The following is a 21,657-nucleotide window of genomic DNA, read 5'->3' on the forward strand; positions in this document are numbered from 1 at the left end:
CTTCGAACATGCCACAACACCACCCCGCATGTATGAGGGGCCGGTGGGACGCTCCAATGGCATTGCTATCCCCAGGGCCCCTGTCCCGCCTAACCCTGGAGGGGTTGACCACGAGATCTAGCCCTTTAACTTTGCACGGACCGGCTTTAAACAGTGGACCTTTCCACCCGGCTGTGTCAGGTCAGCCTAGAGGGACACCTGGGAGCAACATCCGGGGCCAAACCGACAACTACATCCCCTCCGTGTAGACCCGATGCGTCCGTTTCCCCCCTCCAGGTGCCGGCGGCGGCGCCGTCCGTTAGGGGGACCACGCCCCGGAGATGCGTGCCGCCTCTTCGGACATGCCACAACACCACCCGGTTGTGATAGGTCATCCCATAGAAACACTTCGAAGATGCGTCCCCTCCGTATAGACCCGATGCGGCTGTTTCCGCCCTCCAGATGCCGGCGGCGGCGCTGTTCGTGAGGGGGGCACACCGCGGCGCTGCCCTCCAGATGTTTCGGCATAGCTGTTTTTGATTTTAATAAAATATAATGTTCTATATTCAAAAGAACATGACGGGACATTATTAATGTGCTCGAAAAAAATACGAACTATATATATATATATATATATATATATATATATATTCATAATCTATGAAAAAAATTACAAACTACACATATATTCATATAATACATAAAAAAGCATAAAAACATATGTAAAAAAAGCATAAAAACATATGTAAAGAAAACACATGTAAAAAAAATAACTATGCCGACGCCATTGCTATCGGCATAGATACGGCTGGGTTTAGGCGGGCGCCGTGCCACGGATCGATGACGTGGAGCCTATGCCGACGGCTGCCGTCGGCATATCTGCGCCGCGGATCAGTGACGTGGCGTGCGGAGGTATGCCGACGGCCGCCCGTCCCGACCGTCGGCATAGCTTTGACGCCGTTAGCCGCTGGTCACGGGCGGGGTCGCCGGGCCCACATGTACGCCGACGGCACACTTATGCCGACGGCCACTGTCGGCGTTTATTAATCTAGGTCGACGGTTGATCTGTGCCGACGGTTGCCGTCGGCGTAGATAGGGGTAGCCCGACGGCCAGGATAAGCCGACGGCCAGGACTAGGTTGTCGGCATAGATCCAAGTAGGCCGACGGCAGCCGTCGGCATAGTTTTGGCCGTCGGCGTAGAGCCGTTTTCCGGTAGTGTTGGCCGCGGCCCCATCTGCAATAGCCCCGGCTGCGGCCTCCACCCCTCCCATGACGATGTCGCCGCCGATAGCCTTGTTGGGGATCAAGCCGTCTCCGGGAAGCCTCCCAAGTCTGACGACCCCGACGACAACCGTTCTGTCCGCGCGCACCCCGAAGATGATGTCCCGTCCAGCGACGATGAGGAGAAGCTCGATCGTGGAATCCGCCGTTACACCGTCCCGAGGGGGCTCTTCTCTTGCGCCGCGCTGCGATCGCTCCGTCTAGGCTACTGCAGGCTCTCCCCGCCGGCAGCCGTCAGCCTGCCAGCTCTAGAGGCCCTCCACCTCACCCACATCCACAGAGACGAGGAGGAGGACGATGTGCAGAGGCTGATCTCCGGCTGTCCGCGCCTCGCCGACCTGACGCTCGAGGCTTGTGGCACGGTGACCGCGCTCTCCCTCCTCGACAGCACACACCTCCGCAGGCTCGCCCTCCGGTGCTGCCACAACCTATCCAGCCTCGCCGTCGACACGACGACGGAGCTCCGCTCCTTCGAGTACCGTGGCGCCGTCCCCGACAGCTCGGTCCTCACCGTGGGCGGCCTTCCGTCCGTCACATCGTGCAAGGTCGACATCTGCACGATCTGCCCGCTCGAGGAGGCGGGGGAGCACGTCAAGCTGGGTTCGTTCCTGCATCAGCTGGCCTCGACCGCGAAACACCACCAGTTGTGCTCCGCTCGCATGGGCTCGTGGTTCGTGTTCCTCCCCGTGCTCCCCGCCCTTCGCCACCTCGAGTTGGCCGGACGCGTGCCGCGCGACGGCGACCCCGCCGTCGTCATCGCCACGACGAGCAGCATCCTCCGGCGAACCCCGAACCTAGAGCTACTGACCCTTTTCTTCGAAGAGGCGCCACCGCCGCCCCGTGAAACGGAGTGGCACTCAGGGCTCGATCACCACGCCTACGTCCGCGGCGGTAGCGAAGGGGAGCTCCTTGACGCACACCATCTCCACTACTGCCGGTACGACACCCTCGACGACGCGTCGGCACCCGCGATGGTGCCGCCATGCCTGGGAAGCCGAGTGAGGAAGGTGGAGCTGGTGCATTACCAAGGCGGCAGGGTGCAGAGGACGTGGCCAGATTCTTGCTCCGCAACGCCGCCGTTCTCGAGAATCTCTACTGCGGATTCGCGGAGGGGCCGCATTGGATTCAAATGGAGTTGATGCGTGAGATGGAAGGTTGGGTGGTCAGTGAGCTAGCCAACAAAGAGTTCTGTTGATGGATGCATATATACGAATAGATCTTTTTTCAATACAAAAGACTGTATTATCCTTCTTGATTGAAGAGGTCATTCTTAATCTCCATCTTTAATTTGCATCAAAATCTGTAAACTTTTCTTAGGGGTGTACCAAAGCAAAGTTCATCGAGCAATTGAAAAATAGCAAAGATGCTTAAAATGTCATGAAGAATCATCCAAAAGCATTTTTGTTGTTGTTGCAATTGGACCCTTTAATCTGCATGCTAATATGGCGATCACATTTTTTAAGTAATTTTAAGATTTCGGAGGATCCATATATGGCAATGAGCTAACCAACAAAGAGTTCCGTTGATGAATGCATAGATATGCAGGGTCCAATTGCAAAAGAAAAAAAAAGAAACCCTCGGGAGTATCCATGACATTATAATCATCTTTTCTATTTTTCAATTGCTCGAAGAACTTTGCTTCCTACAACCCCTTTAATCAAAAAGAGTAATGCAGTATTTTGTATTAAAAAAAGTTTATATATTTCGATTGAGATTTGAAGTTACCCCTTCAATTAAAATGGGTATATAGTTTTTGTTGGAAATATAAGCACCTTTTCAATTAAACTAATCCAGGAGTTTTTTTGCAACAAATGAAAACTTTATTCATTAGAAATAACCAGTACATCATTTGTGAGGATCATTACAAATTCATTTAAAGGCTGCTCGAACCAATCCGAAGTGAAAGAAAATGCAGCGAATCCAGCAAGCTCGTGAGCTACCTTATTTGCTTATCTATTATAGTATTCGAATCTAGTGCTAATGAAATCACAAGTGTAATGAAAATAATCATCGAAAATTGCTGTCGCCGCACCTGCGGACCGTCCTCCATCCTGCATGGTTTCAATCACCTCCAGTTGTCCGAGTTAATAATAAGGCGATTACATCCCGCCCTCTGCACCTGAAGCTTCCGCCATCAGAACATCCGTGTAATAGTCAATTTTCCCGTTGTCTCCAGCAATAAACCCACATTTGTCATCTCCCAGGACCGTCCCCATTGTTCCCTTCAGGAGGTTGTGGTCAACTAATCCAGAAGTAAACAGTAAGCATGGCAATCACAGTATGCAACTCATACCGATACCTAAGCATATGAACACGTGTAGTACATAAAATCGAAACATATATGAACACATATATGGCTAGCACATGAAAGAGTAAATGAGATAAAAAAAATCATACCCTCCGGTTGGCCAGGCTAACACGGCGGCGGCGGCCTCGGCGTCGTTCATGGCCTTCTTCTTGGTGGTGGTGGTGGCGGTGGCGGCCATGGTGTCGACGCAGGGAAAGTAGTGGAAGCAAAGTAGGGCGGAGACAGGGATGGATCGGGAGTAGTCGTGCCAAGACGCTCCCCAAAAACCTTACTGCCGTTCTTCCGGGCAGGATCTCGAACAACAGGGTTCTAGAGGCACCTGCTCTCCCGACCAACCATGCACGCGGTCGTCAGGGTGGGATCACCGGAAGTAGCAAAGAGAGAGGAACAATAGATGACAACTAGGGTTATGTAGGAAGGAGGGAGTGAGTTAGGATTCACTCCAGAGGCCAACGCCTCCTTATATAAACAGTTGGGTAGATGGCCTTGGCTTAGGCCCACGACCGAGTCCACGAACAACCCAGGGTCCAACGTCTTGGATAGTGGCACTTCCGTTAGCGACTCGTTAATTAATTAACCATTCCTAATCAGTAAAAATAAGGCTCGGCTTGGCTCATTCCCGCAACCCGCGGTGCGCGTCGCGTCGTGAGGAGGCGAGGCGAAGAGGGTGGCGGAGGAGGAGCGCGTGTGTACAACTCCTCTTCCCAAGCTCCCAAGTGCACCTAAATGGGCCTCACTCTTACTACTGTAGCAGTATGGTACTAAACTTCCTACCACTTGCCATGCACCTAAATGGGCCTTAGAGATTGATCATGTATTGTTGTCTTATATGGGCCAAAGCCCATCTATAATCCAACAATCTCCCACCAGATCTCGAGGCACACAAGTTTGTCAACTGTTTCGAACAATGTTTTGATACACCAAAATTTTCAGTGGAGAGTGTTTAGTTGAACTTCCACCTAGAGCAACAAGATTAGACTTCTTCACAATTGAACAATGGACTATGCCTTGAATTGTTAGTTTAGGTGCAGAACTTTCGCCTATTGTCAACTGATACGTGGTTGCCGAAGGCTAAACCCCACAAGTGGAGCTTATTATTCATACTCCTGACCTTCTCGTGAGCTTTCTAAGATTACCCTGACTCATAAACTGTGACCAGTAGTCAGGCTCACATATGTGTGTTCCTCCAAAGATCGCTCTGTAGGATAGCATCTTGCTTACACAAGCTTTGGCACACATTAAAACAAAGTCAAACTGCCTTACAGATTATGAGAGTATTGCATCTCCAATGAAGTGGGCTAGTAAGGGTACTCTCTTGAGTTGACCGCTAGATTGTTTTCCCAGATCCTAACTCATGGGAACTCCGATCACCTAGGTTGGGTTAGCCCCATGGCAACTTATGTGGGTCTATGTCCATCTCCCTCGATGTATTTTCTATCACAACCTATGATAACCCTTTCGTAAAGGGATCTGCCAGATTCTTAGTCGTTGATACATCTCCGTCGTATCTACTTTTCCAACCACTTTTGCTCTTGTTTTGGACTCTAATTTGCATGATTTGAATGAAACTAACCCGGACTAACGTGTTTTCAATAGAACTGTCATGGTATTGTTTTTGTGCAGAAATAAAAGTTATCAGAATTGGACGAAACTTTTTGATTTTTTTATGAAATATATATAAAAAATATTGGAGCGAAGAACCACATGAGGGGACCCACCAATGGCCCACAAGCCACATGGGCGCGGCCACCCCCTGGGCGTGCCCATGTAGCTTGTGGGGCACATGTGGCTACGCTGACCCTAATCTCAAACCTATAAATTCCTATTTCCCGAGAAAAAAATAAGAGAAGAAGTTTCAACGTGTTTTACGATACGGAGCTGCCGCCACCTTCTTTTCTTCATCGAGAGGCCAGATCTGGAGTCTGATCGGGGCTCCGGAAAGGGGGATTCATCACCATCATCATCACTAAACTTCTTCATAACCAATTTCATGATGCTCGCCAGCGAGAATGAGTAATTCCTTAGTAGGCTTGATGGGTAGTGATGGGGTTGGATAAGATTTACCATGTAATCAAGTCTATTTGTTAGGGCTTGATCCCTAGTATCCACTATATTCTGATATTGATGTTGCTATGACTTTGCTATGCTTAATGCTTGTCACTAGGGCCCGAGTGCCATGATTTCAACCCTTTATGTCTTCATGAATATATTTGAGTTCTTGATCCTATCTTGCAAGTTATACGCACCTATTATGCGTTACCGTATGCATATCCCAAGGTGACAATAATTAGGATTCTTTCCGGTGATTACCGTAGTTTGAGGAGTTCATGTACTCACTATGTGTCAATGCTTTGTTTCATTCTCTATTAAAAGAAGGCCTTAATATCCTTTAGTTTCCGTATTGACGGTGTCCTGGATAAGGGGTACTAACCCAGTCGGCCCATTGCTCTTTGGGTCGGGCCGACGACTCCTCATTCGTGGTCAAGATGGACTCCGGAGGCCGCGCGGAGGAGGCGTGATCAAGACTGCTTCTCCTGAAGACTTGACGTATACTCCAGGATCTCTACCGCCGCCTAGTTTCTAGCCACCGACCTTGTAACCCTAGATACCCTTCCTGGCATGGATATAAGCCATAGGGTTTAGCCCGTAGAGGGGACATCAATGAAAAATCATTCACCTAGCCCTAGAGTTTACTAATGAGAGGGATTTTTCGGGTTCAGTAATGCGAAGGGCTCGCTCGAGTTCAGTATTGTGCTCGCACATGCGCGTACGAGAGAAACACGCAAACCACCCCTGTTTCGCTCGGGCCCGACCACCCACCGTATACCGAGAAATCCCCCAAAAAATCCTTCTACGATGATTTTTTACGTTGTGAACGGTCCAAAGAATGTCATGCAGGAATGCCTCCAGCCCATCCAGAATGAAGATCTTATTTTCTATCATATCACTTCCAGGAGAGCTCCTCTGCACGAGCCACAGCGCGAGCAATTCTTGGCCACAGTGGCTTGGAGTACATCTGCATCCATCTATTCCAGAGTCCACCCACGGAGACAATGAATGAAAGAAAAATAACGATGTAAACCTTGCAGGTCGAGCGGGGAGCTCAATCTTGGGGGCGACCTGGGGGCTGGCGACGGGGAACTCGTAGCGGCGGCAGGGTACCAACAGGTGCCCTTCAACGGAGAGAGCCCGTCGGGGATGGCAACGCCCAGCAGCGGCGCTCCTCTGCAGGTCGAGGGTGAAGATGAGCGCCACCTTCGTCGAGCAGGAAAGGCCGTCGTTCCTTTCAACTTTGGCTCATCCTAGGTGACACAGACGATGCGGGCAAGAGGGAGAGGCGACGCGGACAAGAAGAAGAGACAGAGAGAGTGACGCCTGAGAAGAAGGGGGGCAACATGGCCGAGAGGAAGGTGCGGCGCCACTACGTCAGAGGTTAGCTAGGGATTTGGTGGAGTGCGGCTAGAGCGAGGGGAACTGATTGAGTGAGCGAGGAGCAGTGGAAACGACCAAAATTTCGTAACGTGCAGAGAAATGAACAACGAATCCTAAAACGTCTTATAAAACTTGGGAGTAACAACGAACAACACGCAAGCTGGTCAACTTTGGCACGCCACCAAAATTAACACATACAAGGGAAGAAAGAAAGTGCTCCCTCCGTTCGCAAATATAAGACTTTCTAAAGATTCTAACAAGTGACTACATACGAAGTAAAATGGATGAACATGTCTACATACATCCGTATGTTGTAGTCCATTTGAAATGTCGAAAAAGACTTATATTTAGAAACGGAGGGGGTATATATCAGATAGTAACAAGCAGCATCTACCTTTAATGGAGATCGATAAGATATAATCAATACTCTAATACTGGTATAAATGATCATCTTTGTTTTCTGTTCTCCTATCTAAGCTAAAGCGACCCGGTGGCCACGGGTCCTGTCCAAAAATGTCCTTGAATTCCCCCATGGCATGCCATGGCGCCTCGAAACTACCTACAGCCCTATCTATGCTGCTCCAACTTCCAGCTCCGGATGGATGTGTTTTCACTGCGGTATGCCTCTGTGTGTTATGACGACATGATCGGAGCAGGCTGGTACTTGAATTCAGGCAAACTCTCGAGCCTGCAAGCAAAAAACAAACAAAATTCATACATATGCTTATCTTGTCGCTTAAGAGTGGATTCATATTGCAACAATATTACTGCTGTCTTGTCTTTTTTTCTTGGTTATCTCGGAACACATAGAGAAATTTAAGGTCAGATCGCATCCAAGCACATACCTTTGCCTAACTTTGAGAATGCCAGTGCCAAGTTGCATGGGTATGCCCATGATAATGCACTCACTGACTCCGTCTATCTGATCCTCGCGCCCAGCATATGAAGCATTGAACAGATGTTCCGAGGTTTTCTCGAAAGAGGCCAGCATCAGCACACTGCTCTTCATCTTCGCAATCCCGTACCTCGTGATGCCCAGGACTTCGCCCTGCTCAGAGCATCAACGCGGGCAGCATGTTTCGTTAGTCATCCAAGGACATGAGGCAGGCCAAAAGATGGAGGGTGTTGCAACTGTAAGATCAAAGTTTCATGATTGACAATGATTACTACTGTACCTTGTATGTCATCAGATCTGCGAGAAGCATCATATGTCTCAGATCGATGATCATGTTGTTGCTCTCAAATGTATACTGAATCTCATCGATGATAGATCTCCTTGCGGCTTCGATTCCGAGTGTCTGGTTCACTTCCATGATGTGATTACTTTTTGTTTTCATAGCGTCGACTCCTGGAGCGCCCAATACTGCTAACAGGTTTGTTCTGTAATACACAATGAATGTACTTGGTTACCATATATCATCTCACAAAAATATTCACAGCAAGGGTTATAAACAATTCCCAGAAGCAATTCGCTAAAATATTTCAACACATCATTGAATGAAGGTTGACAAAGAAAGAAATTAGAAAGCTTATGATCTCTCTTTTTTCAAACGGAATGAGAAACAGTCCATGAAGTTTTTTAGAGAGCGTTCTTGCGATTGACACTTTCCAGCAAAGGTAACAACAAGCTCCTCACCGGCAGCAAACTACATGCCACCAAAGCTGAATAAATAGTAAAAGTCTTACCCTTCAACCAGCAGGTTATATCTTTCGATGGTTTTGTCACGTCCTTTAACGGGGTTGACAACAGCTCTTTCAACAGTTGGAATACCCTGAATTGATTAAAACTGTCAGCAACATCCTAATAATGGTACCCCAGAAAAAACATAGCGCGCCATGTTTACCTTCACAATCACTTTTGGAAGCATGGACTTGAGATTGTGCAGCTCAAACTGGAGTTTGGATCTATCTGTTCCATCTGGATATATTCTCAACTTGGCTTCATCAATTACACGAACATGCTGCGAATATCATATACCATGATTACAACCACAGAGAACGTATTGGACGTATCACATCAAACTCAAAGCGTTATTCATACCTGAGATTTTAACTTGAGTTTTGGATAATTTATTATTGATAGCTGCACAGAGTCGGCATTGATTCCTTCGTACCCCTGAGCTTCTATTCGTTGCATATCAAGTTTCACAACCAAATTTGGCTGGCTTGATTTCAAGACAATCTTTATGGCTGCTGCCACCTGTTCAGGCATTACAAGGCTTCTCAGCAAGTTGAGTGCTTCCTTACAAAATATATCTGCTACACTAATAGCTTTTTCTTCATTTCCATGCTCATGTAGAAAAAGAGATGCAAGGACTACAGAACCAGACAAACTAAAACCAAGACAAATCATTGAATAATCTCCACTTCAAGCCAACACATGTTAACAGTGCAATATTTTGCTATTAAAGTAACAGTTATTAACATTACTCGTACAAAAAATATAATTATATTTGTTATTTTAATATCATAAAAACAGCCAAATACAAATAAAAGTTTCGGCATCAATAACAAAAGCCCAAACTTCCTCGATTCTGGGATTGAATTTCTTGCTATAAACTTGTTTTAGACTGTCCTTTTCAGGCCTTTGTAGTTCTCTTTGCAAAACCTAACCCCCCCCCCCCAGGCCCTTTGAACATGGCCATCCACATATTTTGTGAATTGTGTATAATACAATATATATATAATATAACTATCAGGGCCTCCTGTAAAGTTTCTATAATGCAAAATAATTTAATGCCTGGGAAATGACAAATAATCTATCTTTGCAGCTATGGATGGACTAAATATATGCAACATGTTCTTTTAAAAAGAATAACAGGAGGAAAGTGCAAGCAGCCAAACTTTCTTTATGTGCGCGTAAAATTTTAAAAGAAATTCTGAAAAAATATACCTCGCCCAGCACTACTTTCTCGATACAACGTTTCACCTTTACGCCAAATGACTCATCCTGCCCAGACAAAAGTTCTGCAGTGATAATAGGTGTGCTTATCTTTTTAGCAGCATTGATGATTTCCTTGATGCGAGGAACTCCAAGTGTAACATCTTTATTGGTGTTCGTTAAGGAAACAAGTACTTAGTGACAATCTTATAAAAGTTTACAGAGAGAGTATAAAGGAAATGATTAATCTAGTGAATTCAACATCATGTGTTTATATTTACGGACTTTGTATGCCACAACATCGTACCATATTAATAGTGACGGCATAAAACCTCCTTGTTCGAACTGTTGACAGTATCATGTTATATTTGTTAAACTATAAATGAAAAGAGCAGCCCCCTAAATAACAGATAAGAAACTAAATATGCCCCACTTCAGCATGTTATAAAACACCACAATTTTCCTTAAATACATAGCACAGAAAGGATACTCATGCTGGCTACTCCTGCAAAATGAAAGGTTTTCAGTGTCATCTGGGTCCCAGGCTCCCCAATACTCTGAGCCCCGATTGCACCAATTGATGCTCCTGCCTCGATTATTTTTGAGTGATAACGAGATAAACAAGTATCAAGAAAAACCTGAGCCAGGAAAAGGAAAAACAAGTCATGTAGCAGACCGACACAAGAACAAAATGCATGGACAAACTATAAAATAACAATCCTTGGAGCGGATCTAAAACCAGTCTTACCTACTGTGGTACTGTGTATTACAAAAGATTCATTTCTCAACAAAACTAGGAAAATGTTGCATCAGGAAGTGTTTGGTGAGCATATCACAGTTGAAGTGCTTGAAAGAGACTCACAAATTTACATTCAATTAATTTAGGAGTGGTTGCTAGTTTGGTATTGACATCGACAGAAAAAGCAAGGCACATTTTACGGGGCAAGCAACAAGCATAAACCACCAGCTTGTTTAATATAAGAAATTTACAAAGCCTACGAACTTGACAAGTAGATCAATACAGCATGCAACTTATGCAGTTGCTTAACTCTAAACGCATGAATGAACACCAAAAAGGACCATAACAGTAAACCGTTACCATACTGATCTACTTGCTGGTAGAAAAGTTGATAATCTCATGCATTTAAATGAGAGATCTAAAGTCTGACTGGATTTTTTTTCTTCTTGGAAAAAAAAATGGAAGATTTGTGCCTCAATACATCATACATTGATAGACAAAAGAAGTTTAGGTACAAGCCTAAGGCTCAGGCTACACCCATACCCCCAGCAACAGCAAAGCCTAACTGGATATAAGCGATGTGTCTAAGATTACAGCACTTCGGCAAAGCAATTATGAATTAGTAAATGCAAAAGTATGATACATACCTGCAGTTGTTTTGCAGATATGCCAGAAATATTAGCAGCAACGCACTCCTCAATGCTGGAGTCCTTCCTTCCCACATGATCTTCATCTAGGTGAAGTGCCCGCCTTGTGTTTCTCAGCATTTTGATGCGATTCCCGACAAATTTTGTTAACAATTCCTTGAACCTATCGCTACAACCACCAGCTGAGGGGTCTTGTTCGGAGAGCTTATCATTTAACATTTGTGAGATTGCCTCAGGAGATAATGTTTCATGTCCCCTTTGAGGACATGTGGCCTACAATGTCAAGACATCATTGGTCAATGAACAGAGCACAAGGCACACTTTCCTTTATCAATCTAAGAAAGTATTCATGTATGTTAAAACTAACCATGACTTTCATAAACAATTGGTCGAGATTCAAGGGATTGCCACCTTTTCCTTCCATCTTTACAGGATCCATGCCATCATCTCCATAGACGAATTGAACTATACCACCACTAGCGTTGCGGACTGTCTGATCATAGAAAACTGAGAGATCTTCCAAACCCTTCATTAACCTACGGGACATGTATCCAGTTTCTGCTGTTTTGACCTATGATTAGAAGTTCACAAGAAAAAAAACAGATATCAGACTCCAACTAAGAAATAAAATGATATATCTACGTTTTTGAAAGAAAAAGGTTATTTGAAGTATCCAGAAGGTGTATTGAGTAACTGGCAGTGTCCAATGTATTCCACATCAGTCCAGTGAAAAGTAAGACATGTCGTAGTTCATGTCTATAGGCTATTGGACAATGGATATGCCCCCAGGTTATATAATACTCTCTCCAATCCAAAATAAGTGTCGTGCTTTTAGTTCAAATTTGAACTAAAACCATGACACTTATTTTTGGATCAGAGGGAGTACCAAATAATGTCACATTGCTAGCATATAATAGCTACCAAGTCAAGTCTGACATAGTTGGTAGGTTGTTGCAGATACCAAAAAATAAAGTTTTGATGTATGCTACTCCAGGTTTTAGAAGTTTGATGATGTCTTCTTACTGTATCTTGCCTTTTGATGGGGCTGGGATTACCCTTTCCCTTTACTGAAATAACTAGTAAGCTGAAATGTTATGATCTGATCTTTAAAAGTTGCACATTCTAAGCTGTCAGGCTGGCCCAATCAGTGAACTAAATTACAAATCAGAAACAGAGGAAACCAATAGAGTCTAGTATAAAGAAGCAATATTTTATGCTCAAATAGACTACAAATTTTTGATATGTAATACTGTAGTATGCAACCAAAATATGATCTAGATTTAGACCTACCGCTGTGTCAACAAGACCTTCTCTTCCACCCATTGTATGGAAGAAAAACTCTGTAGCAGTCAAACCGGTATAGAATGAATTAGCAACAAAACCTTTCGCCTGCAAATGGAAGACAAAGAAAATAACTTAGCTGAAGAGAACATACATATGTATTGTCACAATAATATGATCCCACACACTGAATACAAATAAAATGGCAGTTGGACTAAGTAGAAAAGAAAAAAAGATTAAAGATCAATTAGTAAATTCTGACTACAAATGTCATTTCATGTAATGCCGTATGCAAATAATACACTACTACTATACGAACAAATGGATTGCTCACTGTCATTGATAAAAACTAGTTGAAAAATATCATCCGACGTGTCACTGACATGGGCCATATGCGGACATGCCTCACAAGTCATCCTCAGGGTGGATGGAATTTTCGAATTTATACAACTTCGTGATGGTACTTGGCTAATTTTGCCCTAACAGTCTGAATCTTTCTACAGGATATCCTGCAACAGAGTTGACGGGCCCTCAACAAAATAAAGATTCACATAACCATTCAGCAAATTTTCAAGTGTGTGGTGCATGGCATACGAAAACAAAAAGTGGTTGCACAAATGAGCAAATCATATTTCTTAGTCCTGTTCTTACCGCGGGGGTCTTTGAATTTATAGGGAAGTGAGGAAGCGTTCGATCTATAAAACCATTTGGGGCACGGCGTCCTCCAACTGATTGTTGACCAACACATACAACCATCTGACTGATATTGATTGGAGAACCTTTAGATCCACACTGAGACATAATCAATGGGCTGTTCCTCCAGTGAAGTGTACTCATACAGTGCTGAAAAAATAAGTTTCAACACAAGTCATTCAATGCACAAGTATGATTAATTGAAAATGGACACAACAGGTTCGCCAGTGGACTTGAATCATTTATCGATACTTTCACTAAATCCTCACTTTAATAAAAATTAGGCTAGTGATAAGAAACTTGTGTATTGAAAAAATTAGGCTAGTCAAAAAGAGATCTGTACAAGGAAAATTTGCTGGGTAAAACTGCAAAGTTGTGATACTGCAAACATAATATCAAATGTTAGACTGAAGGAATCTGACGCGAAGTTTTTCCAACTTGTACAATATAGCGTGTTCAAAAACGGCTTTCTCCAAGCAGCTGATGTGAACAGTACACCTACGGTTGTACTAGAGTATCAAGCAGCCAGGTTGGTTGGGTTTGCCAACCCGTAATTGAACACCCCTAATATATAGTTGTATAAAAAGGATCAGGCTAGAAAAACAATCAGAAGCTAATTGGTTAAGGAATCGGGATGGACCAAGAAAACCAGTTAGAACTTACATCTCCAGCTGTGTCTCTTAATTTATTTAGTACACCAGATATCCGAGCCTCCAATGTTTGAGCTCTGCTGCATCCTGGTTGTGGTTTGAGTGCACCCTTTGAATATTGAGCAATAAGCTCATGGCATTCTTGATATCCTTCTCCTATTGTTTTCCCCTTTTTCTCATTTAGACTTTCTCCTGGTTGGACATCATCCACACCAATTGAAAACCCATGATTCCCTATGAACCTTGCACTGCAGGAGAAAAGGTAAATACCTTGGATCAGGACAAACTTTTCATAAACTAGTTTCGCATAGCAATTTACAATCACAATTGAAATAAGCAACTATACAATTGATAATCTGCAAAATTTCAATGAGAATTGCACTATATGAATTTGGAAAAAAATGTGTACTAGGTATGATCTCAGAAAGTAAATAAGAAAAAGAAAATATATTTGTATACAAGTTAGAAGAAAGTAAAGATGGTGCCTTTACGTATGATCTCAGGAAGTAAATAAGAAAAAGAAATATATTTGCATACAAGTTAGAAGAAATTAAAGATGGTGCCTTCACATTTTTATTCTCTTGAGCAAATGGATAAGAGAAAATTAGTAGTATGGTACAAAATTACAAATAATTAAGAAAGGATAATGTTGTACAAATCTTTGAACTAGTCTCACCTAAACTTTGCCAGACGATTCATACAGCTTGCTGCAGCGTGAGAATTATAATCTCTTATAAGAACGGAGAACATGCCCTCATTATTCCCATTACCTGGAGACAAAACGTCAATCAAATTTTGGTTTGCTTTCAAATCTGTCAAGAAAAGTGAAAATAACAAATACTAGGCCAAATGAATAATACTGTTTGCTAATGTGAGTGCTGAAATGCACACCATCTGGTATATGTGGTTTATGGCATGATTCATGAGAGTACATCATGACAGAGCTATGACAATGAATAACTAACACTCTCCTGAAAAAGAAGGAAATATCCCAAGAACACGGTACATGATGTCCTGGAATCTAGATTGACACGGATAATTTAGATATGACCATACAATGCACTATTTCATACAGTCAATAAATTGGCATACATCAATAATACCAAGGTCCCATTTCCTCCAAAAAAACAATTCCAAGGTCCAATCCTGAGCTTTGCACTTACATCCTAAACTCTGTAGTATAATTTCTGAATTTTTTTCTCCAACGTGCATCAAAATGTGTGTCATTTAACATTGAGTATGTCAAAATGACGCAAAGATACAAGTAAATCCCAAAACAGAATGCTCAAAAGCCCCAAAAAACAAGAATTATCTATCTAACACTGCAAAAGAAATAAAGAATAAGAAGCCATGAAAACCAAAAAGAAACTAGCAAGCAGAAAAAAGCTAAAAAGAGATTATCATCGCAAATGTTGGGCGCCTCTTAAGTGCAAGATATTTGTTTGGCTAGGGGCAGCCAATTGCTATTGGACTGCACAATGTTTGGAGCATATGGCTTACAACATCCAGACGAGAATGCCTTCTGTGAAGCCAGGAGGATGAAACGATCTTCCATCTCCTTACAAACTACGTCGTATCCAGGAGATAAGGTGAGGGCCTCCAGATCATTGATCACTCACTCTTTGGAGACTGGCGCAGGAGAAATGTGCCGTCTTCAAGGATGCATGATCAGACAGCCAGCTGAAGTTCTGAAAGTTGGCAGGAGCAAAGGCACTTTGCCTGCTCCCACTGCACGCTAGGCCTCCAGATGCAGTGGTAGCTTGAGCTGGGGAGTGGGTTTTCCTTGACCACTCTCTGGTTGTCTTTTGGTAGCTCTGTTAGTTTGTTAGCTTAGCTTACTTTCGATGCTCTTGCATCGCTTCTTTTCTCTGTGCTTTTTTCTGTTATTTAGTTATAGTTGTATTTTGCGCCTTCCTGGCGTTCTCCTTCTAATGAAATATGACATGCGCTTCGGGGCGTGTTCAAGAGCGAAATCATTGCAAAGTAAGGTTCGGCTATTGCACAGAAGTGAAGCATGGTAGCGTAGACTAATAACAGTTTGCTACTTGGGTGGAACATACATAGTTTATTTTACAAGATAAGACGAAAAACTACTCTTCCTACATCAAATAAACAATTTTCAACTCAGGCATGTAAATAAAATAGTCTGAAGCATTACAATGAAAAGAAAAATTATGCAGTACAAACAGAACATTTTATTAAGAAGACACATACAAAACTAGAACAGTAGTTCAACCTTCTAATCCCAAGAAATGGTTCTTTAGATGAATCATTGAACTAGAAATCAAAACAAACTTATAAAATGTTCTCACCTAAAGTTTTCTTCCCAACTTGCCCAGATAAAAGTTCACTGTTTCGGAAGTAGACAAAACCATCATTCGGACACATTGCATCATGTACTGCTTCAGATGTCTTATCTTCGACAGTAAGAGCGCATTTCTTCGTACAGATTTTCTCTCTAACACCAAGATTCAGATAGACCTTTGTAAATGCGTTAGGACGTACTAACACACTGAATAGTTGTTTACCAGTCCAAAGCTCAATAGGCTGCAAAAGAGCAGATAAATAGTCATTCCAGAGTAACAAGAAAAAACATGCTCCATTTAAAGTCTCTTGTTAACAATAAAAATGCTGAAACTTGCTTTCCGAAAAGAAGTAGCAACTCAGAGTGAGGGCGCCTCGTTTCCATATTAATACTTTGCAAATTTATTAGCTATTTTATGATGTATCTACTTTTAACAAACATTAGAAGAAGCACAAATGGCATAACTGTTTATATAACTACTTTGATGCTTGCAATAAACATTAAAGCATGGAGAACATATAGCCATAAAGAAAAATAATGCAAAGAAAATATTACCTTAATTAATGCTGGTGTTGGCAAATCAATATTTTCCATTGCATCTCCAAGATATGAACATAAGAGAGTAAAGGAAGACCTATCATAGAAGGAGTCTTTTCTCGTGATCAGAAAAGAAGATGTCAAAAAGTCCTGCGTGGAAGCAACCAGTATTTCCCCATTCTTAGGGGTACATAAATTGTTCTGAACCTGTGAAATTAAATATCAGGTATCAAACTAGTGTTAGTGCATCCAAAGCAAAACAAAAATATTAAACTAAAAAAGAAGAGTTTGCAAGTGCTACCCCCATAAGCATAAGTGCTTCAGTACGAGCTTCCTCTGTCTGTGGGACGTGCAAATTCATCTCATCTCCATCAAAATCGGCATTGTAAGGGTTGCATACAGACTCATTAAATCTTAGTGTTCTCCAGGGCATTATCCTTGCCTGAACTCAATATAAAAAGGAACCAAAGGTGAGACAAATCATTTAGTACAACAAGTACAGTGTAATCAGGCATGTACATAAACTCTCCTTTTCTATCAATGCTTTGAAACGCAAAGCTGTTGTGTTTTCTTGAAGAAGAAAATAGAGCAATTTATACCCTGTGTGACATGATTGACATTCTATGCAAGCTCGGTTGTCTGTTGAAGAGGACAATGTCGCCATCTTCTAAATGCCTTTCAACTATACAGCCATATTTCAAATCCCGAGCAGCAATCCTTCTATCACAGTACTTTAAGTGCCTAAAATGTAGTCCACAGCAAAGTATGAAAGGTGAACTTGTTAAAATTAAATAATTCAGAAAATTACAACTTACAGCTTCGTTCCATCAGGTTGTAATATAAAATTTGCCCCTGGATGTTTGTGTGGTCCATTTCGTATACATTGACGCAGCTTCTCTATGTTATAGTATGAAACTCTTTCAGGATAAGTCAAGACTCGAGCCATCAAAATAGGAATAGCCACCTATAAGTTTGAATTAGTGATGACATACAAAATCAACTGGAGAGTTAACATAAAGAACATCGACCAAATATGGAAAGTACCTCTGTTATACTCAAATTTCTATAACTGGAGAGGGAACATAAAGAACATCGACCATATATGGACAAGTACCTCTGTTATCCTCAAATTTGGGTCAGGAGATATGACAGTCCTTCCAGTGTACTCCGTACGTTTTCCAGACAAGTTCCCACGAAAACGGCCTGTCTTGCCTTTGAGTCGTTGAATAAGGCCACGGTGTTGTGAGTCAATAAGACAGGGGGCATCACTATTGATATATTCAACAACTTGAAGTTGAAGGTGTTGCCAGCAATCCTTGAAAGAAACAAAGGAGAAAACTGAGCTAGAGTTTCCTAATGAAATTACACTTTAATCAGATTAAAGTAATGCAAGATTGGAAAAGATCATGATGCAAATATTACAGCATAAATATGTCATCAGATTTCCGCTTCTAACAGCACTTCTGAGTTAGTTACTTAGGTACATAATCTAGAAGAGAATGTGTAAAATATCTTGCCGTTTTATATGTCTAAATTACAGAATTGTTTGGAGTGTGATGTTGATAATGCACCAGCTACCAGCCCATACAGGCAGATGGATGGTAAGTCATCACTAATGATTAAAGTTATTACTAAATATTCAATTATCTTAGCAAAAATGTCTATTTATCTCACGCCGTGTATAAATCATATTTCCTGAGCAGCACTTCCATACAGCCAACAAATATTTAAAGTGTCTCTTGAGCAGACCTCATCATCGTATCCAACAATCAGCTCTCAAGTTGGGCATTTCATGAACAAATAAAGGAAGACTAGTTTTCTAGAATGCAATGAAAATTTCAGATAGCACATATGTAGCACTCCGTAGAGGCAAAGAAAACAGTGGTAAATATAAGAGAAATGAAAGAAAAACGAGTGAAGGACTCTGGGTAATCTTACAAAGCACTTCGCGAGCGGTTCACCACTTTGAAGGGTCCCCTTAAGGATGGAATTTGTATTAACAATGTTCTTCAATATGCAAGTAATACTATCTTCATTGCTGTGAGAAGCAAGACAATTTAATGACATTCATGTGGTTACGATGAAACGCCGTTATATAAGTTCAAGGTGCCAAAGAACAAACCTCATTCTACCACCACCACCACCAACAAAAACGGAAGGACGGATAGGCACAGGTGGCACTGCGATCTCTGTAATGATAAGTTTCTCAGGCCTATCACCAAGGTTTAGCAATTCACAGTCCTGCAGAATATCAAAGTGTGATAGTAAAAAACACAGGAAATAAACATATGTCCTATGTACTACGGTAATCGGCTGAAAGTAATAAATACTCTTGTAAGACGAAAACAGAGTGGCATCCACCTCATCAATCATTCTTCTGAAAAGAGATAGAATAGTTGCAGGGTCCAACGTGTGAATTGAAGTAATGGCTAGTTTTTCCTTCTTGTGTGATAACGCAGACCGGAGTTCTTCTGTACTTCCATCCAAAGTTTTGCTACAATCATGAACAATTACCAAGCCCATTCTGCCCTTCTTAGCTACACCTGTACATCCAACCAGTTCATTCATTACTAGGAAATCCCAAGGGAAATTTACATGCGACAAGCAACATAGGGGAGAATAGGAGTATTAGAAGGAAGCTTGCCATTTATGAATCCACACCAGGGGCAACGGGATAGCTTGCATTTGTCCCTCACTTTCTTCATGAGGGCAAATTTGACCAGTGGCTCTGCTCTAGGTTGTCGCATCTTCTTCAGAAACTCTCGGCGGTCTTTCTCCACAAGAAGGACCCTGCTACAACCCTGCAAAGGCACGGGGTAACAATTATAAGAACCACAACATATCCAATCACAGACCCCAAGACATGTAAGCTTCTCCTCGGTGTTAGTTACCTTGCAGATACACTTGACTACATCCAGGATATTGTTGAAGAACCCAACATTGAAAACCGGCAGCGCGAGCTTCAGGTAACCGAAATGGCCTGGGCACTCGGTGTACGAACCATGGCAGGTGCCGCACTCCCCCTGCTTGTTCGCAGCTCCCTGGAATTTGCCAGGGTAAATCGATAATACAACGCATTGCACAAACAGATTGGCATGCCTGGCTAGAGCACATATGAATCCCTGAATCGTTCAGGCGGATGCAGAGATGAATCCCTGAATTGATCAATGAGGATGGGGCGAGAGATTACCATCCGCGTGTCGAGCAGTCCGTTGGGCGCCGGCTTCATGTTGGGCTCGTAGATCCGGTTGTTCCAGACCTGCGCCTCCGCGGACTGGCGTATCTCCTTGCCGGAGAACATGCTGAACCGCATGCTCTTTCTGCAGCGAAGCGGGGCGAGGGGTCAGTGAGCGGCGAGCACGACGGCGCAAGGGGGTGGGAAGCAGTATCCTTACATCCTTCGGGTGCCGACATCCTCGATGAAGGGCTCCTTGGTGCACCGCAGCTTCTCCTCCTGCCGCAACATCTCGCCCCGACGGCTCCGCCCGATGCCGCGGCCGTGGATTTGTGGCGGATGGGTTTACGGGGAGGCAGCGGCTGCTCGAGGGCGGGGGCACCGGCTGCTCCTCCTCGTTGCTGGAGGAGGGGCGGGGGGTCGAGCGGCAGGAGGGAACGCGGCGAGGTCGGGGGCGGCGGCGGCGGCGGCTCCTGGGGAGGGAGGCGACGCGGAACCGATCACTTTTCACTTGCGGAAGGGAAACATATTAAATAGGTAAGCGAAATATAAACTCAGTATATGTTGCTGTTTTTCTAGGGTTTCGCCGAGTAGCCTCGCAGGTCGAGTGGATTGGTTCGCTTCCCATAATCACCAGATCCGGAGTTCGATCTTTGCTCTTGACTTTTTTTTGCTTCCTTGTTTTTACAAACGCTAATCGGGAACCAACAGAGTATTTATCACTACCATTCTCTCGACTTCTTGCAAAAAAAAAAAACGACCAAACATACACCCATCTTTTTCTTTTTTCTCCTCGCCCTCGAGCAGAAATTCCACTTTACAAACTTTTACAACCTCAACCATCCACTTATGATGAAAATGCAATAATTGTGAATTCTTCGGACATGTTCAAAGAACCCCCTTAGGCAGACACAAAAGACAATACTGTTAGCTTCCGCTACATATATTTTTTTAAAGGAATTACTGGAATTTTTGTGTTCGTGAGGTGTTCTATAATATATTGATAAGGTGAATTCAAAAGAAATCAGTGGGCGCGTCATGCATGTGTTTTTGGGACACGGCCCCCCTGACGTGCTGTCAGCTCACTGACATGTGGACCAGGCCTCATGTGTCAGTGGGCCAATGTCAGTTACAGTATGTCAAAGGATTCGGCTCCGTGTTTTGTGACTCTGGGCATGACAGCATGTTTGTGGGATCACATTATGGCAGAATAAAAATATACACTCCATTTCCCAGTTTCATCACATGTTACGAATTCATGACCTCCCATGTCACTGTACAATTTGATTGAGCTAAGCCAAGGACGTGAGGAGCATTACCTGCCTCATCAACTTCATGTTCCATTTTCTTCTGTCTGCAACAAAAATAATATCAGTAGAACCACGTGAACGTAATGCACATACTTGAAGATGCCCACGTATTATTTTCGTCTATTGCTAGTAAAAACCAGATAACCATCTTTTTCCTTTGGCATCTCACTAGAGTAGAAAACAATGAATCGTGACTGATATAGTTTAGAATGAGCTCTAGTATCAAACAATTGGCAAACAAACTATGATGATTGTTTCCAACCTCTATAGTGCTGGCAAACTAATACATGGAAAAGGCCGGAGTGAACTGCCTACATAATCGCACCATTATACATGGAAAAGCTATTAAAATGAGTACCGTAAGAACATCAACAAATATGTAACTTCCTTTTGGTATTAAGTCATCTTCACAAGAAACTAACCTGAAATGCATTGTTG

At 43.1% G+C, this 21,657-nt stretch overlaps 1 protein-coding gene across 1 annotated transcript; it reads right to left on the reverse strand.

Moving 5' to 3' along the window:
* Nucleotides 1-7,368: 7,368 nt before the first annotated feature.
* LOC123063274 (DNA-directed RNA polymerase III subunit 1) lies at nt 7,369-20,420 on the reverse strand. The gene is made up of 27 exons (XM_044487015.1): nt 20,130-20,420; nt 19,925-20,054; nt 19,626-19,775; nt 19,379-19,535; nt 19,096-19,277; nt 18,857-18,975; nt 18,673-18,772; nt 17,849-18,049; nt 17,550-17,698; nt 17,334-17,475; nt 17,036-17,176; nt 16,753-16,941; nt 16,205-16,439; nt 14,569-14,662; nt 13,906-14,140; nt 13,201-13,392; nt 12,559-12,657; nt 11,636-11,839; nt 11,269-11,541; nt 10,373-10,520; nt 9,895-10,046; nt 9,043-9,201; nt 8,846-8,962; nt 8,688-8,773; nt 8,177-8,381; nt 7,847-8,049; nt 7,369-7,689 (listed from the first exon to the last, which is right to left on the reverse strand). Exons 1-27 carry the CDS (start codon nt 20,198-20,200, stop codon nt 7,635-7,637), a joined length of 4,188 nt encoding a protein of 1,395 aa, XP_044342950.1. The 5' UTR covers nt 20,201-20,420; the 3' UTR covers nt 7,369-7,634.
* Nucleotides 20,421-21,657: the final 1,237 nt, after the last annotated feature.

Source organism: Triticum aestivum, chromosome 3A (genome assembly GCF_018294505.1).
Source record: "Triticum aestivum cultivar Chinese Spring chromosome 3A, IWGSC CS RefSeq v2.1, whole genome shotgun sequence".
NCBI lineage: Eukaryota > Viridiplantae > Streptophyta > Magnoliopsida > Poales > Poaceae > Triticum > Triticum aestivum.